This window comes from Lichenostomus cassidix, unplaced genomic scaffold (genome assembly GCF_008360975.1).
Source record: "Lichenostomus cassidix isolate B80296 unplaced genomic scaffold, HeHo_3.0 HiC_scaffold_34, whole genome shotgun sequence".
NCBI lineage: Eukaryota > Metazoa > Chordata > Aves > Passeriformes > Meliphagidae > Lichenostomus > Lichenostomus cassidix.
The window spans coordinates 2,395,569-2,416,807 of NW_028147431.1; the positions used below are offsets into that span (position 1 = coordinate 2,395,569).

At 56.6% G+C, this 21,239-nt stretch overlaps 1 protein-coding gene and 1 long non-coding RNA gene across 2 annotated transcripts in view; one reads left to right on the forward strand and one right to left on the reverse strand.

The window, feature by feature from the left end:
• The window catches only part of LOC146423168 (uncharacterized), a 59,231-nt gene extending 58,343 nt beyond the window's left edge, over window positions 1-888 (forward strand). Inside the window, exons 2-3 of the long non-coding RNA XR_014847711.1 lie at window positions 299-541; window positions 575-888. This is a non-coding gene — a long non-coding RNA (uncharacterized LOC146423168). The remainder of the gene's footprint in view (window positions 1-298; window positions 542-574) is intronic.
• A 4,079-nt stretch (window positions 889-4,967) lies between these two features.
• On the reverse strand, window positions 4,968-15,953 carry NLGN2 (neuroligin 2). The gene is made up of 6 exons (XM_085045084.1): window positions 15,506-15,953; window positions 11,671-11,727; window positions 9,626-9,775; window positions 8,273-8,458; window positions 6,801-7,590; window positions 4,968-5,912 (listed from the first exon to the last, which is right to left on the reverse strand). Exons 1-6 carry the CDS (start codon window positions 15,951-15,953, stop codon window positions 5,042-5,044), a joined length of 2,502 nt encoding a protein of 833 aa, XP_084901210.1. The 3' UTR covers window positions 4,968-5,041.
• Between the last annotated feature and the right edge of the window lie 5,286 nt (window positions 15,954-21,239).

Below are 21,239 nucleotides of genomic sequence, written 5' to 3' on the forward strand. Positions count from 1 at the left end.
TTTGGGGATTTTTTTAAAGGTTTTTTGGGATTTTTAAGGGTTTTTTGGGATCTTTTTTGGGATTTTTGGGGATTTTTTAATAGGGTTTTTTAGGGATTTTTTAGGGATTTTTAGGGATTTTTTGGGATTTTTTGGGTTTTTTAAAGGATTTTTAAAGGATTTTTTTAGGATTTTTTTTTGGATTTTTGGGGATTTTAAAAGGATTTTTTAGGATTTTTTGGGATTTTTAAAGGATTTTTTTAAAGGATTTTTTGGGATCTTTTTCAGCTTTTTGGGGGATTTTTTGGGGGGTTTTGAGAGAGTTAAAAGGGTTTTTTGGAGTTTTTTGGGATTTTTTAGGGGGTTTTGGGAAGGTTAAAGGGTTTTTTGGGTGTTTTTGGAGGAGTTTTGGGTTTTTTTGGGGTTTTTTTGGGTTTCTTTGGGGATTTTTCGGGGAGGGTTTAAAAAGATTTTTGGGAGATTTTTGGGAGGAGTTTTGGGGTTTTTGGGTTCTTTGGGATTTTTAGGATTTTTGGGGATTTTTCGCAGATTTTTTCGGAAGGTTTAAAGGGATTTTTTGGGTTTTTTTGGGGAGGTTTAAAGGAATTTCGGGGGTTCAAAGAAAATTTGGGATTTTTCGGGGAGGATTTAAAGAATTTCGGGGATTTTTTGGGGTTTTTTTGAGGATTTTAAAGAAGTTTTTGGGTTTTCGGGAAAAGTTTAAAAGGGTTTTGGAGTTTTTTGGGTTTTTTCGGGTGGATTTAGGAATTTTTTTGGAGTTTAAAGAGGTTTTTGGGTTTTTTCGGGAAAGTTTTAAAGGTTTTTTGGGGTTTTTTGGGGATTTTAAGGAATTTTGGGGAATTTAAAGAGGATTTTGGGGAGTTTTTTGAGGTTTTGAGGAGTTTAAAGGGAATTTTAAAGGATTTTGGGGCAAATTTAGGGTTTTTTGGATTCTGCAGAGGAATTTGGGGAATTTCGAGGCGTTTTGGGGATTTTGGGGTTTTTAGGGATATTTTTGAGGTGGTTTTGGGGATATTTGGGAAAATTTGGGGAGATTTAGGAAACTTCAGGGGATTTCGGAAGATTTGGGTGAATTTTGGGGTTTTTTTGGGGATATTTGGGGAGATTTTGGGATCGCAGCTGGTTGGGGGAATTTGGGGCGAATTTTCTGGGATTTGGGAAATTTTGGGGCAAATTTTGGGGGAAATTCGGGGCTGATTTTGAGGATTTAGTGCTGATTTTTTCGGGGGCAGTTTTGGGGAAAATTTGGGGCGAAATTGGCGGAATTTGGGGCTGGTTTGGGGGGATTTAGGTCGAAATCGAGAAAATTCGGGTAATTTAGGGAAATTTAGGAAATTCGGGTAATTTGGGGGAATTTAGGGGAAAATTTAGGAAATTTTGGGCAGTTTTGGGAAATTTAGGGCAAAATCGAGGAAATTCGGGCAATTTTGGGAAATTTAGGGCGAAATTTAGGAATTTTGGGGAAATTTGGGGCGAAATTCAGGAAATTCGGCTAATTTGGGGAAAATTTAGGGCGAAATTTAGGAATTTTGGGTAATTTTGGGATCTTTGGGGTGAAAATTAAGGATTTTCGGGGTAATTTGGGGAAATTTGGGGCGAAATCGCCGGAATTCGGGTAAATTTTGGGTCAATTCTGGTAAATTTGGGTAAATTTGGGGTAATTTTGGGTCAATTCGGGTAAATTTTGGGTCAATTCGGGGCGATTTTGGGGAGATTCGGGTAATTTTGGGGTCGCGCGGATTTGGGGGTCTCGCGGGTGGGGGAGGGGAGGTGGGGAATTCCCGCGCGGATCACGTGACGCTGGGAGGGAGGGTGGGGGAGGGGCGGGGATCCCCCCAACCCCCCCAAACCCCCCCGGCCCGGCCGCCCCTCCCCCCCTCGCCCCGCTCGCTCCTCCCCGGGGGGTGCTCGGCTGGGTGGGGGAGGGGCGGGTGGGGGAGGGGATGCCCTGGGGGGGTGGGGGAGGGGCGGGGAGGCCCCGGGGTGGGGGAGGGGCGGTTTTTCGGGGTTTTGGGGGTTTTCCCTCTCGCGCCGCGCGGGTGGGAGGGCCGGGCGGGGTGGGGAGGGGTGCCCGGCGGGGTGGGGGAGGGGCGGGGGCGCCGCCCGGTGTCGCCGCTGTGGCCCGGGGGTGGGGGAGGGGCGGGGGCGCGCGCCGCCGGTCCGCCGAGCCCGGGGGTGGGGAGGGGCGCGGGAGGAAGCGGGGGAGGAGAGCGAGGCGCGCAGGCGCGGCGCGGGAGGAGGGCGAGCCGGGCCACGCCCCTCCCCACCCCCACCCCGCGCAGCTTCCCACGCACGTCGCCACGCGCCCCTCCCCCACCCCCGGGACGGACCGGAAGTGACCGGAAGTGACCGCTGGGGATGAGTTTGGACCGGTTTGGACCAGTTTGGACCAGTATGGACTGGTTTGGGCCGCTGGGGAGCTGGGAATCCCCAGTTCATCCCAGTTCAATCCCAGTTCATCCCAGTTTATCCCAGTCCCTCCCAGTCCACACGAATCCATCCCAATTCCCTCCCAGTCAATCCCAGTTCAATCCCGGTTCTATCCCAGTTCACCCCAATCCTCTCCCAGTTCATCCCAGTTCATCCCAGTTCCGCCCAGTTCCATTCCATTTTATCCCAGTTCCGTCCCAGTCCATCCCAGTCCATCCCAGTCCATCCCAGTTCATCCCAAATCCATCCTGATTCATCCCAGTTCAATCCCAGTCCCTCCCAGTCCACCCGAATCCACCCCAGTTCAATCCCAGTTCAATCCCAATTTATCCCAGTCCATCCAAATCCATTCCAGTCCATCCCAGTCCATCCTCATCCATCCCAGTTCAATCCCAGTCTCTCCCAGTCCCTCCCAGTCCCTCCCAGTTCAATCCCAGTCCCTCCCAGTCCCTCCCAGTCCCGCTCCCCTCCCAGCCAATCAGATCTCTCCATTCTCAGCCTTGGCGCCCCCTGGCGGCCGCGCGCGGGAGGAACAAAAAAATTCTCATTTTTTTTGGTTTTTTTTTTTGGTTTTTTTTTTTTTTCGGGTTAAATTTTTTTTTGTTTGTTTTTTTTTCTCAATTTTCCTTTTCTTAAAAACGCCCTCGGGGCCGCCCCTCCCCCCCCCCGCCGCGCGCCCCACCCCCACCCCCCGCGGCCCCCCCGGGAATAAAAATAGATGCTCTCGGGTGGGGGAGGGGCGGCGGGGGGGGAGGGGCGTCGTCATGGCAACCGGGGGCAGCATCTCCATGGCAACCGGGGACAGCATCGCGGGGCGTCGTCATCGATGACGTCATCGCGCTAGTCGGGGCTGTCGCCGTGGCAACCGGTGACGTCATGGAGGTGACATCGCCACGGCAACCGGTGACGTCACAACGGCAACGAGTGACGTCAGAGATGACATCACTGGATGACGTCACAGGTTGACGTCGCCATTGCAACCGATGACGTCATCAGCAAAACACCATCACGGGGTCGTTGCCATGGCAACCGGTGACAGCTCCACGACATCATCGTGACGTCATCATCGTTATCGCGACGTCATCGCAGTGACGTCATCGCCGCCCTTCCCCCCCGGTCTCCACGGCGACGGGAGGTCAAAGGTCGCGGCCTTCGGCCCGGGGGGGAGGGGCGATCCCCGCGCTGGGGGAGGGGCGGCTGGGGGGTGGGGGAGGGGCCTCGAGCCAACCCCTCCCCCCCCCCGTTTGGCACAAATCTCTTTGTACAGAAAGCGCAGGAAATGAACCCAAAATCGGGGTGGGGGAGGGGCGGGGAGCGGGGTGGGGGAGGGGCGGGGAACAGGACCTCCCCTCCCCCCCCCTTATCCCCCCCGGAATTCCCGGGATTTGCCGGAATTCGCCGCATTTCGCCCCAAAATGAACTCCGGCGGGGAAATCATGCAGCGGTGACAATCCGGGGGGTCCCCGGGGCGCCCCTCCCCCCTGCCCCTCCCCCACCCCTCGGGGGGTTTTTTGGGGGGTTCCCGGGGTGGGGGGAGGGGCGGCGGCGGTGGTGGGGGGAGGGGCGATTCCCATGCGGTTTGTTTTTTGGGGGGGTGGAGCTCCGCGGGGTGGGGGAGGGGCGGCGGGTGGGGGAGGGGTCCCGGGGTGGGGGAGGGGTCCCCATGCGTCTCAGCACCCCCAGGTGTCCATGGGGGGGGGGAGGGGGAGGGGAGGTGGGGGAGGGGCGGCAGCAGGCGGGGGGTTGCCCCTCCCCCCATCGGGGGTGCCCTGGGGGGTTTCCCCCTGAATTTTGGGGGGAATTCCCGCGATTTTGGGGTGATTTCCCCCGATTTTGGGATTTCCCCTTCCCAGTCAGTTTCCCGCCGTGGGGTTTGCCCTAATTTGGGGTTTTTCCCCCCAGTTTTTGGGGTTTTTATTTCCCACCTTTGGGGGTTTTTTTTTCCACCCATTTTTCGGGGGGTTTTCCCCATTTCTGAAGGTTTTTCCCATTTTCTGGGGGTTTTACCCTAAATTGGGGGTTTCTTTTCCCCATTTCAGGCTGATTTTTCCTCATTCCAGGTTTTTTCCCATTTCAGGGCATTTTTCCCCATTTCAGGCTGATTTTTTCCCGTTTCTGGGTGATTTTTCCCCATTTTTGGGACATTTTCCCCCATTTTCAGGGAGTTTTTCCCCATTTCAGGCTGATTTTCCCCATTTCAGGCTGATTTTTCCCCAATCCCAGGGCATTTTTCCCCATTTTCGGGACATTTTTCCCCATTTCTGGGTGATTTTCCTCCATTTCAGGCTGATTTTCCCCATTTCAGGCTGATTTTTCCCCATTTCTGGAGGGTTTTTCCCCATTTCTGGAGGATTTTTCCCCATTTCAGGCTGATTTTCCCCATTTTTGGGACATTTTCCCCCATTTCAGGCTGATTTTCCCCCAATTCCACCTCATTCCTCGGGGTCTGTCCCATCGGGGGCGCTCAGCCGCTCAGCCGGTCAGTCAGCCGGTCAGTCAGCCGGTCAGCCAGCCGGTCAGCCAGCCGGTCAGTCAGCCGGTCAGCCAGCCGGTCACTCATCCCCCTGCTGTCCCCGGGGTGGGGGAGGGGCGTGGCGGGTTCCCCTCCCTCCTATACGCGGGTGGTGGAGTGGGGGTGGGGCAGCGTGCTGTTGTGGCCGGGCGGGGGGAAGGGCGGCCCGAAGGGGTGGATGGCCGGCAGCCCTCCGGCCACCACCGTGATGGTGTTGGGCGGCAGCAAGGGGACATCCTCGGGCGCCCGCCGCAGCGCCAGCGTGTAGTCCGGCGGCCCGGCGGCCGCGGGGCGCAAGGCCGCGTCCGGCGGCTCGGCCGACCCTCCGGCCGCCAGGACGCCGACGCCCTTGAGCTGCAGGGACACCAGCTCCTCCTCGGCCGCGCCGTGGTGGCCCAAGAGGTCGTTGGGGGCGGCGGCGCGGCCGCTCTGCGGGGGGCTCAGCCGGCGCGGCGCCCCTCCGGCCCCCCGGACGTCCGGCGGCCGCTTGTCCCTCTTGTAGTAGAGCGCGGCGAAGGCCAGGATGTTGAGGAAGAGGAGGGACGCGCCCACGGCCACCGTCACGCTCAGCTCCGTCGAGTAGTCCCGCGAGTCGCCGGGGAAGGGCGCGAAGCGGCGCCGGCCGTCGTCCTCGTCCTCGTCGTCGCGGTCGTCGTCGCGGCCGGGCGGCGGGGCGGAGGCCAGGGGCGGGCGGCGGGTGGCCGGGGGGCGGCGCGGGGGGCCGGCGGGCGGCGGGAGGCGGGTGGTGGTGGAGGCGTGGGGCAGCTGGTGCAGGTTGTGCAGGTGCGGCACGAGCTCCAGCCAGAAGGCCACCTTGTTGGCGCGGTAGTGGTCGCGGACGCGCGGCTTGAGGCCGATGTGCAGGTAGCGCTTGTCCTTGCCGTCGAAGCGCGTCCACACCACCTCCTCGAAGCGGTTGGGCTTGGTGTGGATGAACTTGGTGTCCTGCGGCACCGGCTGGTTGGGGTCACTGCGGGACAGAGTGACCGAGTGACCAACTGACCAACTGACCAACTGACCAGCAAAGCAACAAACCAATCCATCGATCAATAACTAACCAATCAACCAACAACTCATCTATCAACCATGAACTCATCAAACAACCAACAAACAACTCAACTGACCAACAACTGACCATCCAACTGACCCACAACTGACCATCCAGCTGACCCACAACTGACCACCAGGACCACCCAAGTGTCCACACCACCTCCCCGAAGCGGTTGGGCTTGGTGTGGATGAACTTGGTGTCCTGCGGCACCGGCTGGTTGGGGTCACTGCAGGACAGAGTGACCGAGTGACCAACTGACCAGCAACTGACTAATCTCCAATCCATCAACCAACATCTCACCAATCAACCATGAACTGGTCAGCCAATGACCAGCCAACCACTCAAATGACCAACAACTGACCAACGGATCACCCAAGTGACCAACTCACTGACCAATGAATTGATGAACTGAACCACTAACTGACCACCAAACCACTCAAGTGTTCGATCACCCAACTGACCAATCACCCAACTGACCATTCAACCACTCAACCATTGACCCAAAAACTGACCAAACCACTGACCCAACCACTGACCTAACAACTGACCCAACCACTGACCTAACAACTGACCCAACCACTGACCCAACCACTCAACCACTGACCCAACCACTGACCAAACCACTGACCCAACCACTGACCACTGACCCAACCACTGACTGAAACATTGACCAAACCAACCACTGACCTAAGCATTGACCAAACCACTGACCCAACCATTCAACCACTGACCACTGACCCAACCCCCACCCCCACAACGTCCCACCACGCCCAGTGGGCGTGTCCACCCCAAGCCCCTCCCACCCACCCCGTCTTGGCGAAGTTGGTCCAGTAGGTCATGACGACGGCGCTGAGCATGACGTCGTTCTTGGAGAAGTTGCACGGGAAGAGGTCGGTGGCTCCCACCATGGGCACCCCGAACACGTAGGGGATCTCGTCGCCGTGCGCCGCGTCCGCCCACTCCGGCCGCGCGTCCGTCTGGCAGTGGTGGTAGAAGGTGTAGAAGTACACCGGCGACTGGTACTCGGCGTGCAGCTTGGCCGTGGCCACGGCCGGCGCCACCCACTGGTGGTCAGTGAAGAGCGCCAGCAGCGTCTTGCGCCGCATCTCGCCGTTGTCGCGGTCGGCCCAGTCGGTGTACATGAACTTGATGGTCTCGCGCAGGATGTCCTTGCCCTCGGGGTAGCCGTACAGGTTGTCCACGAAGTTGGACACGGTGAAGTCGAAGTAGGACGCCGAGATGCCGTCCTCGCTCTCCAGCGAGTCCTCCACGAACTTGAGCCCCTCGCCCTGGTTGACCCCGATGAGGATGTCGTAGTTGAGGAACTCGCCCTGCTGCATCAGGATCTCGGGGTCGTCCGGCACCACGTCGCCGTCCACCACCGGCCCGAAGGCCACGTGGTAGCGCGCCGGCTGGACGTCCTGGTCCACCAGGGCGCGGAAGGGCTGCCGCCGCAGGCACTCGACGGCCGCGCCGGTGTCGGCGCGCTCGCAGCCCACCTTGGCCGCCAGCAGCCGCGTGTACTTGAGCGGCTGGTAGTTGACCGACCAGCTGGCGATGGCTGTGCCGCTCTGGGCGATGGCCTTCTGGAACAGGCCTGGGGAGAGTGGACAGTGGTCATCGGGGGGGTTTGGGGTCATTGCGGTCATTGGGGTCATTGGGATTGGGGTCACCAGGGGTTTGGGGCGATGGCCGTGCCGCTCTGGGCGATGGCCTTCTGGAACAAGCCTGGGGAGAGTGGACAGTGGTCATCGGGGTCATTGGGGTTGGTTTTGGGGTCATGGGGGTCATTGGGGTTGGTTTTGGGGTCATGGGGGTCATTGGGTTTGGGGTCATGGGGGATTTTGGGATCATTGGGGATTTTGGGATCATTGTGGATTTTGGGATCATTGGGAATTTTGGGATCATTGGGAATTTTGGAATTGGTTCCACCAGGCTTTGGGGTGATGGGGAGGTGAATTTTGGGGCAGTTCCCAGGGATTTTGGACCACAGAGCGAATTTCGGGGTCATTCCTGGGGGTTTTGGGACCTCAGACTGGTTTTTGGGGTCGTTCCCATAGATTTGGTGACCCCAACCCCATTTTTGGGTCCGTTCCCTCAGATTTCATGACCTCAACCCCATTTTCGGGGCCATTCCTTCATGTTTTGTGACCCCAAACCCATTTTTGGGTCCATTCCTGCAGATTTAGTGATCCCAAACCCCATTTTCGGGTCCATTCCCTCAGATTTCACGACCCCAAACCCCATTTTTGGGGCCAATTCCCAGGGATTTGGGTCACCTTCGGAGTGGTGTGACAGGATGAGCAGGCTGACGCAGGCGGCGCCGGCGCCCGAGCCGAAGATGGTGATGCGCTGCGGGTCGCCGCCGAAGTGACCGACGTTCTCGTGGAGCCACCGCAGCGCCTGGATCTGGTCCAGCAGGCCGTAGTTGCCCTTGGCCGCCTGGTCACCCGTGCTCAGGAACCCTGGGGACAGCGTTGGGGACATCAGGGACAGCGTTGGGGACATCATTGGGGACAGCGTTGGAGACATTGGGGACAGCGTTGGGGATGTTGGGGACAGCGTTGGGGACATCAGGGACAGTGTTGGGGACATTGGGGACAGCGTTGGGGACAGTGTTGGGGACAGCGTTGGGGACACCTCTGGGACATTGGCGACACTGCCAGGACACTGGGGACATCACTGGGGACACTGGCAGGACACTGAGGACATCGCTGGGGACATTGGGGACAGCATTGGGGATGTTGGGGACATCATTGGGGACACCGCCAGGACATTGGAGACATCACTGAGGACATTGGGGACATCACCAGGGACACTGGGGACACCGCCAGGACATTGGGGACACTGTGAGGTCACCACGGGGACACTGGGGACATCACCAGGGACACCGGGGACACAGTCAGGACACTGGGGACACAGTCAGGACATTGGGGATGCAGCCAGGACACTGTGGGGACGCTGGGGACACGGTCAGGACACCGCCAGGACAACTGGGGACACGGCCAGCACATTGGGGACACCACCTGGACATTGGCAACACTGCCAGGACATTGGGGACAAAGCCAGGATGCCATGTGGACAGTGGGGACACGGCCAGGACACTGTGGGGACACTGGGGACACGGCCAGGACACCATGTGGACACTGGGGACACGGCCAGGACATAGTGGGGACACGGCCAGGACACTGTGTGGACACTGGGGACACGGCCAGGACACCATGTGGACACTGGGGACACGGCCAGGACATAGTGGGGACACGGCCAGGACACTGTGTGGACATTGGGGACACGGCCAGGACACCGTGTGGACATTGGAGACACGGCCAGGACACACAGTGTCCCCAGGAAGGTTCCCCATGATGTCCCCAAACCCAACCCGCGTCCCAAACGTGCTCTCCCCGATGTCCCCGATGTCCCCAATATCCCCAATGTCCCCAATTCCCCATCAATGTCCCCAGTGTCCCAAATCCCCCAACATCCCCAATGTCTCCAATGTCCCCAATCCCCTATCCATGTCCCCAATGTCCCCAAATCCCCAATGTCCCCAATGTCCCCAATCCCCCATCAATGTCCCCATTGTCCCCAATGTCCCCAATGTCCCCAGTGTCCCCCCTGTCCCCAGCCCTTACCCAGCACGCCCAGCCGGTAGTTCATGGTGACAACGATGACATTGCCGTACGCCGCCAGGACGCTGCCATCGAACATGTTCCCTGTCCCCTCCATGTAGGAGCCACCGTGCAGGAACAGCATCACCGGCTTCTTGCCGCTGTCACGGATGTCTGGGGACAGTGACACACAGGGGACATCCTGGGGACATCCCAAAGTGTCCTGGGGACATCCCTGGGACAGCCTGGGGACACTGCAGGGACAGCCCAGGGCATGGGGACATCCAAGGGACAGCATGACCGGCTTCTTGCCACTGTCACGGATGTCTGGGGACAGTGACAGACAGGGGACATCCTGGGGACATCCTGGGGACATCCCAAAGTGTCCTGGGGACATCCCTGGGACAGCCTGGGGACAGGCTGGGGACAGGCCAGGGACATGGGGACATCCCAGGGACAGCATCACCGGCTTCTTGCCGCTGTCACGGATGTCTGGGGACAGAGGGGACATCCTGGGGACATCCTGAATTGTCCTGGGGGCATCCCTGGGGACAACCTGGGGACAGCCCAGGACATGGGGACACCGCAGGGACATCCCAGGGACAGCATGGCCGGCTCCTTGCCGCTGTCACGGATGTCTGGGGACAGTGACAGACAGGGGACATCCTGGGGACATCCCAAAGTGTCCTGGGGACATCTGAAACTGTCCTTGGGACATCAAAGACATCCTTGGGACATCCTTGGGGACAGCCCTGGGGACATCCCAGGGACATTTCTGGGGGTTGGGACATCCCTGGGGACATCCCAGATTGGGGACATCCCAGATTGGGGACATCCCAGATTGGGGACATCCCCGATGTCACCCTGGGGGTGCTGGGAGGTGACATTGGGGTCAGAGGTCACAGGCTGGATTTGGGGTCACTTTAGGGCCACTTTGGGTCACTTGGGGTCACTTTAGGGTCACTTTGGGTCACTTTAGGGTCACTTTGGGGTCCCTTTAGGTCACTTTGGGGTCACTTTATGGTCACTTTGGGGTCACTGGGATGTCCCCTTGGGGTCATTTTATGGTCACTTAGGGCCACTTTATGGTCAGAGTTACTTTAGGGTCACTGTGGGGTCATTTTGGGTCACTGGGAGGTCACTTTATGGTCACTTTGGGGTCACTTTGGGGTCACTTTAGGGTCACTTTGGGATCACTTTATGGTCACTTTATGGTCACTTTATGGTCACTTTGGGGTCACTGGGAGGTCACTTTATGGTCACTTTATGGTCACTTTGGGGTCACTTTATGGTCACTTTGGGGTCACTTTGGGATCACTGGGAGGTCACTTTATGGTCACTTTGGGGTCACTTTATGGTCACTTTAGGGTCACTTTAGAATTACTTTATGGTCACTCTGGGATCATTTTGGGGTCACTTTATGGTCACTTTATGGTCACTTTGGGGTCACTTTATGGTCACTTTATGGTCACTTTAGGGTCACTTTGGGGTCACTTTATGGTCACTCCGGGGTCACTCCGGGGTCACTGGGATGTCCCCTTTCCCGGTGCCGTTTCCATGGCAACGTCACCCCCTTGGGGACAAAAGGGGGGGGAGGGGACACCGTGGGGACGTGGGGGAGGGGCGGGAAAGGGGGGCGGGGCGTGTCCAAAAAAAAAAAACCAAAAACCAAAAACCACCAAAAAACCACCAAAAACCAAAAAAACCAAAAAAACCAAAAACTCCCCCAAACCCCCCGCGAAGAAGCCGAAAAAACACAAAAAAACCATTAAAAAAAAACCAACCAAAAAGAACCAAAAACGCCCCGAAAAAAGCCACGGAAGAACCAAAAGAGGCACCAAAAAAACCCCAAAAATCCCCAAAATCCCAAAATTCCTCACCTGGGCAGGAAATTTTGGGGTGGGGGAGGGGAGAAGGGGAGGGAGGGGAAGGAAAGGGGAAAAACCACCAAAAAAAAAAAAAGAAAAAAGAAAAAAAGAAACGGGGGTGGGGGGAAGAACAAAAAAAAAAAAACCAACCAAAAAACCCAAAAAAGCTGGAATTCGCCCCAAAACATGCAGCAGAACTACCTGAGTCCGGGGGGGGAGCGCCGGCCGCGCCGTCCTCGCGCTTTTTGCCGAGCAAACCTGGACCGAGGGAAGAGAACAGGAAAAATTTTTGGGGCCAAAAGGAGAGAAAACGGGGTCGGGGGGGGGAGGGGCGGCCACAAAAAAAAAGAGGTTTTAATTTTTGGGGGGGGGGAGGGGAAAAAATCCCCCCCCCGGAAAAAGAGGAGTTTGGAACGTTCCGCCTCTGAGAAATGGAGGAAAAAGGAGAAAAAAACCCCCAAAATCGGGGAAAACGGGGAAAACGGCCCAAAAATGGGGCCTGGGAGGGGCCGGGGGGGTGGGCGGAGGGTGGACAGTGGGGTGGACGTTGGGATGGACGTTGGGATGGACATTGGGATGGCTGGAGGATGCTGGGATGGACGTTGGGACACTGGGATGGACATTGGGATGGACACTGGGATGGCTGGAGGATGCTGGGATGGACATTGAGATGGACATTGGGACATTGGGATGGACGTTGGGATGTCAGGATGGACATTGGGATGGACACTGGGATGCTGGTATGGACATTGGGATGGACATTGGGACATCGGGATGGACACTGGGATGGCTGGAGGAGGCTGGGATGGACATTGGGATGTCAGGATGGACATTGGGATGGACACTGGGATGGACATTGGGACATTGGGATGGACGTTGGGATGTCAGGATGGACACTGGGATGGACATTGGGACACTGGGATGGACATTGGGACACTGGGATGGACATTGGGATGGACATTGGGATGGACATTGGGACATTGGGATGGATGTTGGGATGTCAGGATGGACACTGGGATGGACACTGGGACACTGGGATGGACATTGGGACACTGGGATGGACATTGGGACATTGGGATGGACATTGGGATGGACATTGGGATGGACATTGGGATGGACGTTGGGATGTTGGGATGGACACTGGGATGGCTGGAGGATGCTGGGATGGACATTGCGTTGTCAGGATGGACACTGGGATGGACACTGGGATGGACATTGGGATGGACACTGGGATGGACATTGGGACATTGGGATGGACACTGGGATGGCTGGAGGATGCTGGGATGTCGGGATGGACAATGGGATGGACATTGGGATGGACATTGGGATGGACGTTGGGATGTCAGGATGGACACTGGGATGGACGCAGAGGTACCTGGCTGAAGGACAGGTGGACACTGGGATGGACATCAGGATGGACACCAGGATGGACACCAGGACGTCGGGATGGACGCCAGGAAGGACGGAGGGTGTCAGGATGGACGTCAGGACGGACGGCCAGAGGCGCGGCCGGAGGTGATGGACACTGGGATGGAGGTTGGGATGGGTGGACGGAGAGGGACGGACAGAGGCCTGGATGGACAGAAGGACAGTGGGATGGACACTGGATGGACATTGGGATGGACATTGGGTGGACACTGGGATATTGAAATGGACACTAGACGGACACTGGATGGACATCAAAATGGACATTGGGATGGACATTGGATGGACATTGGGTGGACGGTGGGTGGAGACTGGATGGACATTGGATGGACATCAAGATGGACACTGGGTGGACACTAGATGGACACTCGATGGACACTGGATGGACACTGGGTGGGACCCCGGCGGGGGGCGGGGCCATGGAGGGGGCGGGGCTGTGGCTCCCGAGGGGGAGGGGCTCCCCTCCCCCCACTCCCCGATTTGCCCAAATCTGCCGTTTTTCGCCCCAAATCCCAATTGCCTCATTTCCGCCCCTTGTGGGCGGGGCCAGCCCAGGCCACGCCCCTCGCCCGTTTCTGCTCCTTTTTGCCCAATTTCCCTGGATTTTGCCCCATTTCCCGATTGCTCCGTTCTCCCCCCAATTTTGCCCATTTTTCCCAAGAATTTGCCCAAATTCTCCCTTTTTCTGCCCAATTTGGGGATTACGATTTGGGGGCGGAGCCTCCCCCTTCGCCCCGCCCCCTTCACCTCAATTTCTGTTATTTTTCCTTCGATTTTCCCATTTTGCTCCAATTTCCTCCTTTTCCACCTCATTTCTGGCCTCACCTGGGTGGGGCTGACCACGCCCACCTCACCTGGCCACGCCCGCTCACCTGGCCACGCCCACCTCACCTGGCCACGCCCAGCTCACCTGGCCACGCCCACCTCACCTGGCCACGCCCAGCTCATCTGGCCTCGCCCCTTTCCCATAGCCCCGCCCACCCACACCATTCCCACCCCTCCCTCACCTGTCCCCAGGTGTGTCCAGGTGTGTCCCCAGGTGTCTCCCTGTCCCTCACCTGTCCCCAGGTGTGTCCCTGTCCCTCACCTGTCCCCAGGTGTTCCCTGGTTGTGTCTCACCTGTCCCTAGGTGTCCCCAGGTGTGTTCCTGACCATTCAGATGTCCTCAGGTGTGTCCCAGGTGTGTCCCACCTGTCCCAAGGTGTCCCCAGGTGTGTCCCAGGTGTGTCCCTGTCCCTCACCTGCATCCCAGGTGTGTCCCAGGTGTGTCATACTGCCCTCAGTTGGCACGTAGAGGTTCAGGTACAGACAATCCTCGCTCTGCCCAGCCCTGCTGTCACACCTAGCTCTATCCCATCTGTGTCACACCTATCCCTAGGTGTCCCCAGGTGTGTCACACCTGTCCCCAGGTGTCCTCAGGTGTCATACCATCCTCGGTGGGCACGTAGAGGTTCAGGTACAAACAATCCTCGCTCTGCGCCGTCCCATAGTCACACCTAGCTCTATCCCATCTATCCCAAGTGTCCCCAGCTCTATCCCAGGTGTCCCCAGGTGTGTCACAGGTATCACAGGTGTGTCATACCATCCTCAGTCGGCACGTAGAGGTTCAGGTACAAACAATCCTCGCTCTGCGCCGTCCCATAGTCACACCTAGCTCTATCCCAAGTGTCCCCATCTATCCCCAGGTGTCCCCAGGTGTGTCACAGGTGTGTCACAGGTATCACAGGTGTGTCACAGGTGTGTCATACCATCCTCAGTGGGCACATAGAGGTTCAGGTACAGGCAATCCTTGCTCTGCCACATCTCACACCTGTCCCCAGCTCTATCCCAGCTCTATCCCACATGTCCCCAGGTGTCCCCAGGTGTGTCACAGGTGTGTCATACCATCCTCAGTCGGCACGTAGAGGTTCAGGTACAGACAGTCCTCGCTCTGCCACACCTCATACCTGTCCCCAGCTCTATCCCAGCTCTAACCCATCTATCCCCAGGTGTCCCCAGGTGTGTCACAGGTATCACAGGTGTGTCATACCATCCTCGGTGGGCACGTAGAGGTTCAGGTACAGACAATCCTCGCTCTGCCCAGCCCTGCTGTCACACCTAGCTCTATCCCAGGTGTGTCACACCTATCCCTAGGTGTCCCCAGGTGTCCCCAGGTGTGTCACAGGTGTGTCATACCATCCTCAGTCGGCACGTAGAGGTTCAGGTACAGGCAATCCTCGCTCTGCGCCGCCCTGCAGTCACACCTAGCTCTGTCCCCTCTATCCCCAGCTGTCCCTAGGTGTCCCCAGGTGTGTCACAGGTATCACAGGTGTGTCATACCATCCTCGGTGGGCACGTAGAGGTTCAGGTACAAACAATCCTCGCTCTGCGCCGTCCCATAGTCACACCTAGCTCTATCCCAAGTGTCCCCATCTATCCCCAGGTGTGTCCCCAGGTGTGTCACAGGTGTGTCATACCATCCTCAGTCGGCACGTAGAGGTTCAGGTACAGGCAATCCTCGCTCTGCGCCGCCCTGCAGTCACACCTAGCTCTATCCCAAGTGTCCCCATCTATCCCCAGGTGTCCCCAGGTGTGTCACAGGTGTATCACAGGTATCACAGGTGTGTCATACCATCCTCAGTCGGCACGTAGAGGTTCAGGTACAGACAATCCTCGCTCTGCGCCGCCACGTAGGCTCCGGCCGCCTCCAGGTTGTCGCTGAGCCAGAGGGGCAGCATGAGGGGCGGGGGTCCGGCGCGCAGGTTCTGGGGGCACGCGGGGGCGAAGGCGGTGGCGTCGCGGACCCCGCCCCAGGCGGCAGGTGCCTCGGGTGGCGCCCAGCGGCGCGGGCCGAGCGGCGGGGCGGCGTAGGGGACGCCCAGGAAGGCCTGGACGGGGCCCAGCAGCTCGTTGCTGAGGTCGCGGCGAGCCCCCCGGAGCCGGCCGTACTGCGTGGGGACCACCGGGAACTTGGGGTCCGGGGGGGGCTCCGGGGGCTGGGGGCTGGGCGGGGCGGGTGGGGGAGGGGAGGAGGGGAGGAGGAGGAGGAGGAGGGAGGGGGGAGGGGGAGGGGGAGGCATGGCGGGGGGTGGGGTGGGGTAAGGTGGGGGTGGGGCTATGGGGAGGGGAGGGGGAGGGCGGTGGGGGCTGTGGGGTTTGGGGGATTTGGAAATTTGGGGGATTTGGGGGAATTTGGGGAATTTGGAGGGGATTGGGAAATTGGGGAAATTTGGGAAATTTGGGGAAATTTGGGGAAATTTGGGGAAATTTGGGAATTTGGGGAATTTGGGGAAATTTGGGATAATTGGGGGTTGAGAAATGGGGGAAAATTGGGGAAATTGGGAAAAAATGGGGGAAATTTAGGGGAATTTGGGGGAATTTGGGGAATTTGAGAGATTGGGAAATTGGGGAAATTTGGGAAATTGGGGAAATTTGGGGAAATTTGGGAATTTGGGGATATTTGGGATAATTGGGGGTTGGGAAATGGGAGAAAATTATGGGAAATTGGGAAAATTTGGGGGAAATTTAGGGGAATTTGGGGAAATTTGGGGGAAATTGGGAAAATTTGGGAAATTGGGAAATTTGGGGGATTTGGGGGAATTTGGGGGGAAAATTGGGGGAAGAAATTGGGGAAAAATGGGGAAATTTGGGGGAATTTGGGAAAATTGGGAAATTGGGGAAATCGGGGATTTGGGGGAAATGGGGAAAAATAGAGAAATTTGGGGGAAAATTGGGGAAGTTGGGGATTTGGGGGTAATTTGGGGAAGAAATTGGGGAAATGAGGGAAAAAAGGGGAAATTGGGGGAATTTGGGGAAAATTGGAAATTGGGGGATTTGGGGAAATGGGGAGAAAACAGGGAAATTGGGGGAAATTTGGGGGAAATTAGGGGATTTGGGGGAATTTGGGGAACGAATTGGGGAAATGGAGGGAAAATGGGGAAATTAGGGGAATTTGGGGAAATTGGGGAAGAAATTGGGGGAGTCGGGGAAAATGGGGAATTTGGGGGAAATTGGGGGTTTGGGGGAATTTGGGGAAGAAATCGGAAATCGAGGAAAATGGGGAAATTAGAGGGAATTTGGGGGAAAATTTGGGGGATTTGGAGGAAATCGAGGGTTTGGGTGTAATTTGGGGAAGAAATTGGGGAAATCAGGAAAAAATGGGGAAGAAATTGGGGAAATGGGGAAATTTGGGGGGAAATTTGGGGAAATGGGGAAATTTGGGGAAGAAATTGGGGGATTTGGGGGGAAATTTGGGGAAGACATTGGGAAATCGAGGAAAAATGGGGAAATTGGGGGAAATTCAGGGGAAAATGGGGAGAAAACAGGGAAATGGGGAGAAAATTGGGGAAGAAATCAGGGAAATGATGGGGAAATCAGAGAAATTGGGGGAAAAATGGGGAAATGCAGGAAAATGGGGGAAATTGGGGAAATTGGGGGATTTGGGGAGAATGGGAAAAAAACAGGAAATGAGAGGAAATTGGGGAAGAAATGGGGAAATTGGGGGAAATCAGGGGGAAGTTGTTGAGGGGAAATTAAGTGGAAAATTGGAATTTGGGGGGAAATTGGGGAAATGAAGGAATTTGGGGGAAATTCGGGGGAAATGGGGGAAGAAATTAGGGAATTGGGGGAAATGGGGAAAAGGGAAATGGGGTGGAAATTGAGGGAAATGGGGAGGAAATGGGGAGGAAAGGGGAGAGGAAATGGGAGAGGAAATGGGGTTGGGAAATTGGGTGGAAATTGGGGGAAATTGAGGACAATTGGGGAGGAAATTGGAGAGGAAATTAGAGGGAAATGGGTTGGGAAATTGGGGTGGAAATTGAGGAAATTGGGGGGAAATGGGGAGGAAAGGGGAGAGGAAATTGGAGAGGAAATAGGGTGGAAATGGGGTTGGGAAATTGAGGGAAATTGAGGAAATTGAGTGGAAATTGGGGGAAATTGAGGAAATTGGGGGAAATTGGGTGAAATTGGGTGGAAATTGAGGGAAATTGGGTGGAAATTGAGGAAGTTGGGTGGAAATTGGGGTGAAAATTTGGGGAAATCAGGGAGGAAATGGGGAGGAAATGGGGTTGGGAAATTGGGTGGAAATTGGGGGAAATTGGGTGGAAATTGAGGGAAATTGGGGGTGAGGAGTTTTGGGGAAACGAGGAGGAAATTTGGGGGAAAACAGGGGGAATTGGGGTTTGGGGTGACGGGGCGCGGGGGGTCAGGGGGGTCAGGGGGTCCCAGGTCAGGGGTGGGGGAGGGAGGCCATGGGGGAGGGGAGGCCAGGAGCCCAAAGGGATGATGGGAAATGGGGAGGGGCGAGCGCGGGGGGGGGAGAGAAGAACGAGCAGAACAAACCATCAGCGGGGGGGTCCTTCCCCCCCCCGGGACCCCCAAAAATCCTCCCCAAAAACCCCCCCGGGGACCCCCAAACCCCACCGGAAATCCCCCCCGGAAATCTGCCCCAAATCTGGGCGAATTCACCCCAAAATCCCCTCGGCTGCCCCCCCGCCCCGCCCGGGGGGGTTGGGGGATGCTGCTGCCCCCCCCCGTTGCCATGGGAACAGAGCCCGGAGCGTCGCCGTGGCAACCGGAGTTCCGGAGCATCCCGGGGGGGTCGGGGGGGTCCCGGGGGGTCTCTCGGCGCTCGCGACCCCCGCCGCCCCCCCGCCCCCCGCGCCGCTGCCCCACTTACCGCCTCCCCTCCCCAAATCCGGCCCCTCCCCCCCAGCCCGGCCCCTCCCCTCCTTGCCGCCCCCCCGCGCCCCTCCCCCACCCCAAATTCGGGGTCCGGAGCTCCCAGCCCCCCATCCCCCCAAAACCGGGCCGGGGGTCCATCCGCCGCCCCTCCCCTCCCCATCACCACCCCCTCCCCCTCCCCTCCCCCCGGCGGGCTCGGGCCGCCCCTCCCCCCCCGTCCGTCCCCCTCCCCTCCCCCCCGCGGGGGTCTCGCGCTCACCGGGGGGCTGCGGGCGGGGGGGGCGGGGGGGCCATGGCGGGCCGAGCCGAGCCGAACCGGGAGCGGCCGCTGGTCCCTCCCGCCGGGAGCCGCCTCCGGGGGGCGGCGCCGCGCTCGGACCGGCCCCCCGCCCCCCCCGGGCCTTCATCGGCATCATCATCATCTTCATCATCATCATCCTCGGACCGGCCCCCCGCCCCCCCCCACGGGGCCTTCATCGGCATCATCATCATCCTCAGCATCTTCATCATCATCCTCGGACCGGCCCCCCGCCCCCCCCCGAGCCTTCAGCCTCAGCATCATCTTCATCATCCTCAGCATCCGACCGGCCCCCGCCCCCCGGGCCTTCATCATTCATCATCCTCAGCTTCATCATCATCCTCGGACCGGCCCCGCCCCCACGGGCCTTCATCGGCATCATCATCATCAGCTTCATCATCATCATCTTCATCATCATCATCATCTTCATCATCCTCAGCATCATCATCATCATCCTCGGACCGGCCCCCCGCCCCCCCTGGCCTTCAGCCTCAGCATCATCATCATCCTCATCTTCATCATCATCCTCATCATCATCCTCAACATCTTCCTCCTCAGCATTCTCTAAACCCCACCCTGGACCTTCATCATCATCCTCACCTTCATCATCCTCGGCATCATCATCATCCTCAGCATCTTCATCCTCATCATCATCATCCTCATCACCATCCTCATCATCATCATCATCCTTGGCATCCTCTGAATCCCCCTGCCCCCCCCAGGGCCTTCATCATCTTCATCATCCTCATCATCCTCAGCATCATCATCATCCTCAGCATCTTCATCTTCATCCTCTGAATCCCCCTGCCCCCCTGGGGCCTTCATCATCCTCATCATCCTCATCATCTTCAGCTTCATCATCATCATCATCCTCAGCATCTTCATCCTCATCATCATCATCCTCAGCATCCTCTGAATCCCCCCGCCCCCCCTCAGGGCCTTCATCATCCTCATCATCCTCATCATCATCATCTTCGGCATCTTCATCATCATCCCTGCCCATGCCCGGGATCTTCATCATCATCATCATCATCTTCATCATCCTCAGCATCACCTGAACCCCCTCAGCCCGGCGAGCCTCCCCAGCATCTTCATCATCTTCATCTTCATCATCTTCATCTTCATCTTCATCATCTTCATCATCCTCTTCATCTTCATCATCTTCATCTTCATCATCTTCATCTTCATCATCTTCATCTTCATCATCTTCATCTTCATCATCATCATCCTTATCGTCTTCCCCCAACATCATCTTCATCATCCTCATCATCTTCATCCCAATCCTCATCATCCTCATCCTCATCTTCTTCATCCTCATCTTCATCTTCATCATCTTCATCCTCATCATCCTCATCTTCATCATCTTCATCCTCATCATCCTCATCTTCATCATCTTCATCCTCATCTTCATCTTCTTCATCTTCATCTCAATCCTCGTCATCCTCTGACCCCCAGCCAGTCAAACCCACCTCCCCATCTTCATCATCCTCATCATCATCATCCTCATCTTCATCTTCTTCATCCTCGTCTTCATCATCTTCATCATCCTGATTTTCATCTTCATCTTCATCTTCATCTTCATCATCCTGATCTTCATCATCTTCATCATCTTCCTCATCTTCATCATCCTCATCATCCTCATCCTCATCCTCATCCTCCTCTCCAAACCCCAAAACCCCCAAATCCCCTCAGGATCCTCAAAACCCACAAAAAGTCCCAAAAACCCACAAAAATCCCCAAAAACCCACTGGAAACACCCAAAACCCACTCAGAACCCGTGAGGGGCAGATTTGGGACCTCTCAGGACCCCCAGAACCTCCTCAGGAGCCCCAAATTACCCCCAGAAACCCAAAAAAACCCAAATTTCCCCAAAAAAACCCAAATTTTCCAAAAAACCCCAAATTTCCCCAAAAAACCCCAAATTTCTCCCCAAAACCCCCAAAATTTTCCCCAAAAAAACCCAAATTTCTCCCCAAAAACCCCAAATTTTCCCAAAAAACCCCAAATTTTTCCCAAAAAACCCCAAATTTTCCCCCAAAACCCAAATTTTCCCAAAACCCCAATTTTCCCCCAAAACCCCAAATTTCCCCCAAAACCCCAAATTTCCAAAACCCCAAATTTTCCCAAAACCCAAATTTTCCCCCAAACCCCAAATTTCCAAAAAGCCAAATTTTCCCAAACCCCAAATCCCCAAAACCCCAAATTTCCCCAAAACCCCAAATTTTCCCCCAAAAACCCCAATTTTTCCCAAACCCCAAATTTCCCCAAAACCGAAATTCCCCCCAAAAAACCCCCAAATTTTCCAAAAAAACCCAAAAAAACCCCAAATTTTCCCAAAACCCCCAAATTTCCGCCGCTGCGATCCCTCTTTCCACCACCAGGCGGC